Consider the following 12,035-nt stretch of genomic DNA (forward strand, 5'->3'; position numbering starts at 1 on the left):
AGAACGAGTGAGGGGGGGGGGAGGGAAAGAGAGAGAAAAAGAGAAGGACGAAAGGCGTGAGATTCCGGCTGTCCGATTTAATTCAGCAGGACTACTTCGAGCCGTCGCGCACAGCGCTCGTTTCGTCGCGTCGTGTGCTCGCGTTACAGATTAATTCTCATTTAATCGTATAATCCGGAATTTCTTTCAACGGAATTTCCTTCAAATTCTGCACGAATAAGTCGCGCTCGCATCTCCGCGGTCGACTAAAACTGCCTTCTGTCAATTATAACCGCCAATTTTTATTTGGCGCCGCCGTGATTTGCATCGAGAAATTCTTTAATTGAATCAAGTCCATTGAACGGCGAGAAATCTCTTCCAAGTTCTCGCAGAGAAGATCCATACGCGAATATTTAGTCTGCCAATCAGCGGGCTTTCCTCGATTCTTTCAAACATTTCACAATTAAATCAACGAATAGAAGAGATAAAATTTAATTTGAAGACCGCGAAGCTTATAATCGCCACTTTTGGAATCGTTAGTATTTTTATTAGGATTTATGGCACTTTGTGTGTCTCGTTTATTTTAAATAAATTTCACAGTTCGCAAAATGAACAATTTTCTCAGGATCTAAAGTCCATCAATTAGAAGCATTGGTTTGTTGATCCATTGATACGAACTGGCATAATTTGTATTCCACAATGATGATTTATCCCGTGACACGAAACCTTGACTATGCTAATCGCTCATTCTACCATATAATGATGCATGGGGAAGATCGTGCGAATGAAGTCAGAATTTAGAAATTTATCGACCTTTTATCCAGTTAAATATTATTTTGCGCGAATACTGAATATTCGAAAGATGGAGAAGGATGCAAATTGTTGCTTTAATGCATCAATCTGAAGAACAGCTCCGTTACGTTTATTCCTTCTTCTTTATTATTTTTTATCTTAATTAACTATCATTCGTAAATAAATTTACGAAATCTTTGCACGGCGTTTTTACAAAGAAGGAACACTGAATAAATTCAACGATAAATCGTAAATAAAAGTTACATACAATTTATAATTTATATGTCGATATTATAAATAGTACTTCCTCTTTCTTCGATGTCTCGCCTCCTCTAATTGTCCTCACGCCCCTCACATTCACCGTTTGCTTGCCACGCTCTAAAGGAACGAAAAGAAAAAGAAACGAACGACGCGCAACAGACTATCGCGTTACGTGGACTATGCGCGAACTTGACACCGGCAAGGACGTGTTTCGAAAGGAGGAAATAAAAAAATAGCAGCTCCAACCCGTTAAAGGACGCGCCAAGTCAGCCGTTGAAGCCTCGAGCGAGACCGTCGATCGATTACCGAATAAATCACGATCCACGACAACCGTAAAGTGATCGTTAACCGACTTGCCGTTAGCGTGCTTGGATTATCGCTCTTCCTGCTTCTGTTAAATAGCGCGCGAAGATGTAAAGTTATAAAAATCAAGACCCGAGTATGTCTATGTGCCTTTGCGTCTACCACACTATATGACAATAGGATTTAAAATGTATAGTACAGTAACCTTCAAATTCGAGAAATCTACAATCGACCATCTTTCGATACACTGATGTCCATTCACCAATGTAGATTAATTTTTTAATTTCGATTTAACTTATCTTTTCTAGCTCTAAGAATTAGAAAAAGATAAAGAATAAGAGTTAAAGCGAAATTAAAGTTAATCTACATTGATAGAAATGGACTTTAATCTATAATGTAAACGCGAAATGTTTGCTTCGTCGTTTATACAATCCGTCTAATCGTACAGTTGCCTCAAAACGTTTCGAAGTGAGTTATTGTTTAAATTCTGCGAGCCAGAAGTGAGATCCAGAAGTTTTCCAACTGGAAATAACGAGTTCTCATCGAGCGCGGTCGTAACGAGAGAGAGTCGGTCATCCTCATCCGAACTTTGGGCCCTTGCCACGCGAAGGACCCGGATCCTCGCCCTAGATCCTCGGGCGTGGCGAATACGATGGTTTCAGAAAGGAACCCGCCGTTTTACGTAATAACCTCGGTCGAACGGAGGCGACGCCAGGAAACTGGCTTCTTCGCTCCGCCACGTCGCTCCTCGCGTGTTCAGGATCGTTTCTTCGACTCCGACACGTCATTCCGGTGCGATACCCTTCGTCCGCCGCGGCGCGGCGTCGGAAGACAATCCGCTGCCCTTTCCACGAAGCCGAAATACCCGCACGATCGTTACCTCGGAGCATCACGGATCTCGTGACCGGCGTTATTATTCGGTAATGATGCGCGCGCGTCATTACGGATGAATGAGACGTTTTAGCGGCATTAGTGACCCACCGTGGACGGGACGGAAATTTCGAAAGAAAGTAGGCACTCTGGAGGGGTCGAAAACATTCGAGGGTTGCACCGCGATTAGCCTGGGACATGGGCACTCGTGCATCGAGCACTACATCACGTCTGATTAATTAATCTCGCTTGTAATAAAGCCGGAAAAATGCTGGAAAAAATTTTGTCGTCTCTAAGATTAGAGACAGCGCAATTGCAGAAATTAAAGGCGGATGTTTGATTACGAAATCGTGCAACGTTAAAAGTTATGTATAAAAATAATTGTGCGATAATCTGTACGTCTCGATTATTCGATTAATATATGTATGTCGAAGTTAATATTAATTTGAATTGTATTACAAGACGTAGCAATAATACGAATGTGCGACGAGCGTTTTGCGCGAGAAAGATATCAGGAAAGGATAGGTGATAATAATCGTCGATCATCAGCTTGTCCTATTCCACGCTGTCGCGGAGAGAAGTGCGAAAAAGAATAATAAAAAAAAGAAGTCAGATGAGATCAGAGGAACTAGAAACTAGCATGCGAGGTACCGGCAAATGAGACGGGAGCGAAAGGGGGATAAAGGAGGAGACAAAGCGAGGCGGCAAGACTAAGGAAGGAGAGAGCGAGGATACTAGAATACGAGGAAGAGGAGAAGAAGGGAAGGGGGGCTCTCTCTCTCTATGCGGTACCCGAAGCCAGTCGGTCGGATATGCCCCGAGGCTAGGCCGTGATAGACAAGGTCAGCCTCTCCCCGCCTCGTGTATATACGCTCGGGCTACTGTGGCGGTGCTCCTTTTTTTTCGTTTATTTATTTATTTATAAATATACCCGCGCGGCGTGTCCGGTTAGCGCGCCATGAAAACAAGAGGGAAGCGGACGTCGTGCGGCAATAGAGATTGTTCCCTAACCGATCCTTTCCCCCGTTTCCCTCGTATTGTTTTGGCGTTACATAGAAAACGCGAAACGAACGTTTGCCAGTCCGAAGTACGCTCCCGTCTCGCTGTGTCACGTGCGCGCAGGAAGTTATTAATTTGCATTTTAGATAAGGAAACACATCGAGTCTCCTTCAATAGTGATCGGCGCGAGTTTCTGAGATCGATTTACGATTCATGTCTTCGTCTATTATCACTCACAAAAGTGTATATACTTTTCCTCTCTCTTTTTTTTCCTGTCTTTATGTTTCTCGTTTTGACACCACAGTATTCTTTTCTTTTTGCAGATATTCGGTAGCAAGGCGGATCTGCAGCTCCACACGCAGATTCACATGCGCGAGGCGAAACCGTACAAATGCACGCAGTGCTCCAAGGCGTTCGCCAACTCCTCGTACCTGTCGCAGCATACGAGGATCCACCTGGGCATTAAGCCGTACCGTTGCGAGATTTGCCAACGGAAGTTCACCCAGCTGAGCCATCTACAGCAGCACATCCGCACGCACACCGGCGATAAGCCGTACAAGTGCCGGCATCCTGGCTGCACGAAGGCGTTCAGCCAATTGAGCAACCTACAGAGCCATTCCCGATGCCACCAGACCGACAAGCCGTACAAGTGTAACTCCTGTTACAAGTGCTTCTCCGACGAGCCGAGTCTGCTCGAGCACATACCGAAGCACAAGGAGTCGAAGCACCTGAAAACGCACATCTGCCAGTACTGCGGTAAGAGTTACACCCAGGAGACCTATCTGGCGAAGCATATGCAGAAGCACGCGGAGAGGACGGACAAGAGACCACCGATCATCGGCACGGGCCTCAGGCCGTCGATACACGCGATGACCGCCCACCATCAGGACCACTACTGGCCCAAAGTCAGTCCGGACACGGTGATTGGCGACCTGCACGAGAGGCTGCCGCATCATCACACAGAGTACCATCAGAATCAGAACCCGGAGATGTTATTGCCGGGACACGGGCATCGCGCTGGCGAGTCTATAGAGAACGACTCGAGGCAACAGACGCCTCAACCGGGGGCGAATCATCATCCCAACAGCAGCTCGGCCTTCACGCCGATATCGTCGATCTCGATCAACTCGATCTCTTCAATGCAGCATCCATTAAATCCGCTGAATCACCTGCACTACCCTACTAGCCATCACCCGTCCCGGCCGTCGTATCTCTACGAGGCATTCAACACAACGCAGAAATCGTCGCCGACATCCTCGTCCGGCGTGACGCCCGGCACTACCAGCAATCAGAATGCCACGTCCTTCCCGAATCAGCTGATCAGCCTTCACCAGATTAGGAACTACGCCCATCAGCCAAATCTCGGCAATCTGGGCAACCTGGGGAATCTGGGGAACCTCAGCAATCTCAGCAATCTTAGTGCCACGATGGAGAGCCATGCGTTGCTAGGTGGTCTCAAGGAAAAGCAGTAATTCTGTTTCATCTTTGAAGATTTTAACTTCGGAAAGCATTCGTGCGCACTTCACCTCGACTTGTGAGGCTCTCCTTCTATCCTTTTTCTTCTGCTTTCCGCGTGACACGGTACGTCATGACGCTGGCTCTTCATCGCAGCTCGATCGTTTTCTTCTCCGTGATCTCTTTAAGCGTCTAATTTATACACCACATTGGTGTAAGTAAATCCCTCGCGAGCGAAGCCCCTCCTTGCGTTGGTCTTATACGCATAAACAGGTATGTATGTAAGAAGGACAGGGTCTTGTCGTGGATCTTTTAGTAGATTAACGTACAGCGTGGAAATGATCGCGGGAAACGGATAAGAAATACGAGATGAGGTCGATGAATGCTCGAAGATCGAGATTATTTTCGACAACTCGTAAGATTATTACGCTCTCCCTTTGTCATTTTTATTTCTCCCTTTTTTGTCTTCTTTCTTTTTTATCTTATCTTATCTATAATCCTTTTGATTCCGTATATACATGACTCATTTAGATGTGCTTGCACGTCTTATGTTATTACACACATATATATATATACATATATGTACTTATATGTATAACATATAGTATATATACATATATATATATAATATATAGTCGGTTAAATTCTCAAGAATCCATTGTCACATACGCATGAAAAGGACAGATTTATTTGAATTAAAATTATTCCATTGATTTGATCACCGATTAATGTTCGAATTGGTAGTTGTAATTGGTAAACCGAAGTTAGAAATTTCGTGAGATTGACAATTCTAACAACTGTTCTTTTTTTAATAATTTTAAACAATTTTTCTATAGATTCCATCTGAATATCTTGATTATCGAAATTGAAAACACATTTAGAATGTTTAATTTTTACTCTATGCGATAATTAAATTTCTGAATCGTATACACACGCGTATTATTTCACAGCCGTTTAACACGTTGGAAACCTTGGTTTACATTCCTTGATATAATAAGACTGACGTGACGTAGTTTCCTCGAAGACTACACGTTTACATACTGGTCTAATTATTGGTGATCGATATGATCGCTGATCTACGATCATCAAGAACCGCGTTTCGTTGTTTTCCCGCAACTAAAAATCTAATCTCTAGGTTGAGGATATAATCGATTTACAATCGAGAATACACACTCGACTGTTTTAGATTCTTCACGCTTCTCAGCGTGCTAATCCTCGCCAATAATCATGCGTGCCAATTACGTGCTAGAAAGTTCCATCAATACGCATTCGTCGCGATATAATCCATACGATCTGACGCCGGCCGTTTAAAGCTGACATTTGAATGATAAAGTGGAGCACGATCATGGATTAACTTGTATTCGAATGGTGGACGATATACTTTCATAATGCTAGAAAGTATATGACGTGCTGACGATGAACTGTGAGCCGGTTTCCTCTTCAGTTCATCAGAAAAGATTTTAGTTGCGAACGTTAAAGATTAGAATCATTTATAAATAACCAATGATTTATATTTTTACAAAGAGCTATATAGAGTAGAAAATTTTTTAATAAATTCGCTCTAAATTATAAGTTCTTTGATCCCAATAATGCCCATTTTCGACACATTCCCTGGTATATTTCTTATCATTTTATCTCGTTAAATCGTTTTGGATGATCGAAATTTCAATTGGAATTATTTTTTTCCTTTGTCATACTCGAAAAAAATTACGAGTTCATATCGTCATTTGATATTCTATGCTCCAAGATTAATTGCATAATTATTTTATTCTTTTACTTTTTTTAGTTCTTTTACTCTTTTTATTTCATTTTTCACTTCTTTTCCTTCATTTTACATTCCTTATTTTCTATGTACGCTCCAAAAACATTGAATTGCATGAAAACTTTCACGATTATATGAAAACATGTAATTTTGTGCAGTTTAGTTAAAATGAAATAATCACACTCGTAATGCGTTGTGACTAAGTTTTAATTAATTTAGGATTTTGTCGCGATTTACAAAGTAAATTGTTACGGACACAAGTATATTGAAAGGAAATATACGGAATATGCGGACTGATAAGATAAAGGATTAGATAGACGTACGATAGGACAAGGTACATGCGAATATTATATCTTGACGGACGCGGAAGAAAACGGATAGGCAGATATACAAAAAATGAGCGAAAAGTTATATTTTTCGCATTATTGAAAAGACACTTGCAAGATTATACGAAAGCGCCAGTAGTAACGAAGGCATAACGAAGAAAAGTTATAAAAATACGCGAAGACTGGCATATAAATAAAGAGATACACGAAAATCTCGTTTAGAAATATATTTGGACACCATATGTATATATATATGTGTATATATATTTTATTAAAAAATATATATATGTGTATATATATATAAATATAAATATATATATATATATAAGCATCACGCACATACTGTAAGAGAGCCGCACGGAGACCTCTTTGTAAATAGGTGCTATATAAATAAATAAATAAGTATATCCATATATTAATTAATATATTAATATATGCATATACATATATATACAAATGCATAAATAAAGAAATAATTATTATCATCACCAGCGTCATCATCTTTATCAGCATCATTATTGTCATCTCGGTCATTATTATTATTATTATTATATATTATTTTTATTTGCATTATTACTATTACTATGACTATTATTATTATTATTATTATTATTATTATTAATATTATTATAAATTGATTAATATTTTGATCGATATTTAGTAGGTGTATAAGGTATAAAGAAAAAAACAGACTCTAATAATGAAGATATTCTAAGTACCTTTCCTAATATCTAAGTAATCTTATGTATAATCTGTTGCGTGCGTATGCGTGTGCGCGTGAGAAAGAGAAAGAGGAAAAAGAGGGAGGGAAAGAAAGAGAAAGGGAGAAAGATGAACATGTATATGCGACCATTGTAGATAATTTGTTGTTACGGTGCTAGACGCGCTCTCCTTCAGGGTTCCCGCGTGACTATAATCGTTCAATCGATTTACATTTTTCGTGAAAGAATATAAAAAGCTTGTAATCGTTGAGTTTTGTATTTTTAATCGTAAACAAATTTTACTTTTTATTTCCACCGCCATCGACGTAGGATTTACGGGCGAGGGTGGGTGTCAATGGTGCCAATTTATTTCCAGTCTTTTTTTTTATTCGCGTCGAGAGAATCGCGCTTTTAGTCGGCGAGAGCGAACCCCGTGGAGGTCACGTCCACACCTTACCTATGCTCAAGTTGTTTAAAACTATTACGTTGTTATTAAGAAGATGATAGGACAATGAACGAGAGTAGGGGCGAGGGGTAATAAAGCGTATAGAAGAACATTCGAAGTAGATCCACTTTCTTGCTGCGTGTAGCAGACTCCTTTGCAATACGGCATGCGACCCGCTATCTCTGGATGTCCCAAACTAAGTCAACGCGAAACAGATGAACAAGAGCATATAGAAAGAACAGGTAAATTTTTAATTTGCGTACGCGCGTAATTATGTATAATTCAAGAAATCTCGAGTACGCATACATCCTGATAAGTAGACAATGGAATAAAAAAGAGCATCATATAATCGATTGAAATGTAAAGCAAAAGGATAGACAGATACGCATCTTTTTGATTTACGATTGGATACGTAGGAAATAAAATAAGTAATTTTGCATGTTGGAGAACAAGGGACAAATGCAAGAAACTACGACCCCGCGCTTTAAATGTGATTTCTTCTGCCTATCCTTAGTTTCATTGATTATATTATTATTATTATTAATATTTTATTATTAATATTATTATTATTATTTCGTTTAATAAACTGTCACGTGTTAAAATAAAGGCAAAGGAGAGTTTCCCGATATGTGTAATTCTGAATTATTTTGTTTCTCTGTTTTCTGAAAAAAAGGATAAATTTATTTTGGCTTTTCCCTTCTTTCTTATCATACAGTCCCTCCTTTCCGTCCTTTTGTTCATTTTTAAGACGTATCTCTATTTTGCATCAGTAATTGTTAAATCCCGCAAGATGATATTTATCTATCGTGTTTCGATTTGTAAATTGAAAATTCACAAAGAACATCGAACGTTGCGGAACAAGAAAATATACACCTCGTCCGTGCATTAACGTTTCTGTAGAAATATTAAATATATATTGGAACGCACGTTAGGACGACAAGGTGTCTTTTAAAAAGTCTTTCAATTTAATCTGCATTAATCCGTAAGTACATCCCATATGTATATAATTTTTTTTTTTTGTAATTACTCGGTTGCTGTAAATTAATTTTTTATTTGAAAGATGCGATAATTGGCGATAATTTAAGTTGGGTCAAAATGTGTTGTCTCTTTTTTTTTAAATTGTCGTTAAAATATATTATTAAAAAAAAAGGAATATATTGTGTCTCTTCTCTCACATACTTATTCGCTTATACTCGCGCGTACTTACGGATTATGAAGCACACGTTACATGAAAGGATGAAACGATACGAGTCTTCAGAAAATAGATTTTTACACTTACTCACGCTTTCAGAGCGTTTCCTTTTTGTGGAATGGGCGTGAACTTTCTCCTTATTAACTGGAATGATCTATTTGTTTCGTCAAAATGTGGCAAATTAGTAAAATGGAATATGGATTTTTTAACGAAGATGGAAACAGCGCGCGTGGAGTAATACATTCTTTCCGTCTGTAACTCGTCGCTTCTTTGCTGGTAAAAGGATTAGAGGAAATCGTTTCCCCCCTCGCTAATCATTGCCGCGGCTCTCCCTTCTGTCGTGCGCTATTTCGTTTCCGTTGTACGCCACTCGAATCATTTCATCCTTCGCTGATTCTCTGTCGCAATCCTCTGTCTCTCGTTTCTTACATTCGATTACGATAAATTTCACGAGACACTCGAGCGCACTCGGTTCCAGCGCGCTGCGCGAACATTTCGCGGACAGATGCCGTCCAATTATTCTTTCGTCGTATATTATATACATACAAGAGCAAGGGGGATTTCGTGCGTTTCGACATACATTAAGTCAAAGGGAATTTCTCATCTATCCTACGATACGAAAAAGAGCGTTTCGGAGGATGGAGGACAATGGAATTAACAAAGAGGAAAAAAAGAAAAAGAGAAGCGATGTTCGTATAAAACCGAAGATATTTGCGGGGCGTACCGATGATTGACGAAGTTGTTCTTTGCTACTCGCGCGCGATCAGTTCCTTCGAATGACAACGATCTTTTGGGCAGACGCGTAAAAGGAAAGATATAGTAGAGTACATTCTTTTAGCAATACTTAGGAAGCACGGGAGGGAGGGAGGGAGGGAGGGGAAACACACACGAAGTCTTTCGACACGGGAAACGATAGGGTTAACGGATGATGTCGACGAGCGGATGTCGATCGTTTAACGCAAATAAATTTCGCATTCCAAGCAATAATTTACGGTCCGCGTCTAGATGTAAAACGGAGAAATATCGACATTCTCTCTTCGGGACAAATTGCGTAGCGAGGACACACATTTGCATTATTAGAATGATTTAATAAGAGCATATATAAGATATAGAGAGACTGTATACTACGATCTCGTAGCAAGATCGAGAACTGTACGTATTGTATATTCTTTTAATTAAAATGCGTCTGTACGCGCGGACATATTCATAGCAACGAGATCCATCAGATTATATTACCATCTTCGAGAAAAAGGCTTCGCAACCTCACTCTTTATATATCGTTCTCTTTCGGTAATAGTTATTATTACTATATACTTCAAGTATACAAGTTGTAAATGAATGTTTCTACAACCAGCATACCTTGCGTAACCATTAGTCGTCGAGAGAGGAAAAGCGAAAATAAATAAATAAATAAATATATACGCGTGCGCGCATACAAATGCGCGTCTACTGCATCTCTGTGTGTTACAACGCGCTCTTAGGAAAAAAAAATGCGTGTGACGAGGACGGCAACTGATAAGAAGAACGCATGTGCGTGTACGTAGGAGCGTATGTTGTGTGAGAGAAAGAGTGAAAGAAAGAGAGAGAGAAAAAAAGAGAGAGAGAAAATAAGAGGAGAGAGTAAGACGCGTATAAGCGACATACGGAAAAACAATATATTAATTATTGCGTGGTACGAACAGAACTGTGATATTTTATTGTATAATTTTGTGAGATGAGAGAAAAATATGAAGAGAAGTCTCTAAGGAGAACATACTAATTACGTGAGAAAGAGAGAAACTGAGAGAAAGAAAGCGAGAGAAAGAGAGAGACTGAGAGAGAGAGAAAGCGAGAGAAAGAGAGAGAGAGAGAGAGAGAGAGAACGCGCGAAGATGATTATTATTGTATTTTACAAAAAAGTGCATCCTTAAACGCAATTAAATGCAATTGTGCGGGAACTGTACATACACCTGGTGTCTCCTTAAAGATAAAAGTAAGGTATCCTTGACTTTTCGGTTGCGTAAGTAGCGCGTAAGGCGTACGAAAGAGACATTTTATTGTTCGATAAGAGACAAATGAGAGGCAAAGCTCTGTCCAGTCGTTCTCGCGACTTTATGTGAGGTAATGCTCGGTGTTCTCGGGCCGCGCGATTGCGGGGTCCCATCGTCTGATCGTTTCCTGTTTGTAAAGATATATGTATAAAAAAAATATATATATATACACATACATACGTGTATAAACTAAATGTTTCATAAAAAAAAAAACGTATGCACGGAGCCGGGCGACCATGTACCGCGACGATGACTACGACAACGACGACGACGATGTATCGAGTGATCGCGGAAAAAGAAAGTGAAAGAGTAATAATTAGCGTAAGCGCATTTAGTGTCTGTAAAATCACGAACCGCCGAACGACGAACCAATTAATTGTCATCATCTCCCGCGCCCTGTGTCCCTCGCGTATCTCTCGATATTCCCCTTCAATCGTTTCGTATGGGACACTTTCCTTCCCTCCCTCTCGCTCATCCGTGCATGCTTAATTCCGATTTGCGGCAAGTTATGCGGAAGTAATGAGATATTTCACGTGACGGTACGAGCATGGCGATTTGAAATCGCGAGCGAACAGAGGGTTGCAAAGGCGGACGATACAACAGCGACTTTGCGAATTAGAGATTTGCACGATGCACGGGGGTGGGGGAGAGTAGGGCGAGCAGAACAACGTTATATGCGGTTTCCCGAAACTCTTATTTTGCAAAAGAGAGAAATCTTTATTTACGGTGACGATCTGACAGCTCTTTTGTCAATGCATCATGTGAATTCGGCTCATAATGTCTTTGCACATTTAGGTGCAAACAAGGTTGTCCGATTGTCGCGTTACGTTTGTCCAATCTGTTCAGGATGGATATATATTTGTAACAACTGCGTGTGTGTATGTACGTATATGTGTGTGTGTGTGTGTGTGTGTGTGTGT

General features: G+C 40.2%; 1 protein-coding gene across 1 annotated transcript in view; it reads left to right on the top strand.

Moving 5' to 3' along the window:
* The window catches only part of LOC105457039 (zinc finger protein rotund-like), a 143,481-nt gene extending 138,254 nt beyond the window's left edge, over positions 1–5,227 (top strand). Inside the window, exon 6 of the mRNA XM_011701455.1 lies at positions 3,528–5,227. Coding sequence (XP_011699757.1) covers positions 3,528–4,676 — 1,149 coding nt within the window. The 3' untranslated portion in view covers positions 4,677–5,227. The remainder of the gene's footprint in view (positions 1–3,527) is intronic.
* Positions 5,228–12,035: the final 6,808 nt, after the last annotated feature.

This window comes from Wasmannia auropunctata, unplaced genomic scaffold, assembly GCF_000956235.1.
Source record: "Wasmannia auropunctata unplaced genomic scaffold, wasmannia.A_1.0 LD335400.1, whole genome shotgun sequence".
Classification (NCBI taxonomy): Eukaryota; Metazoa; Arthropoda; class Insecta; order Hymenoptera; family Formicidae; genus Wasmannia; species Wasmannia auropunctata.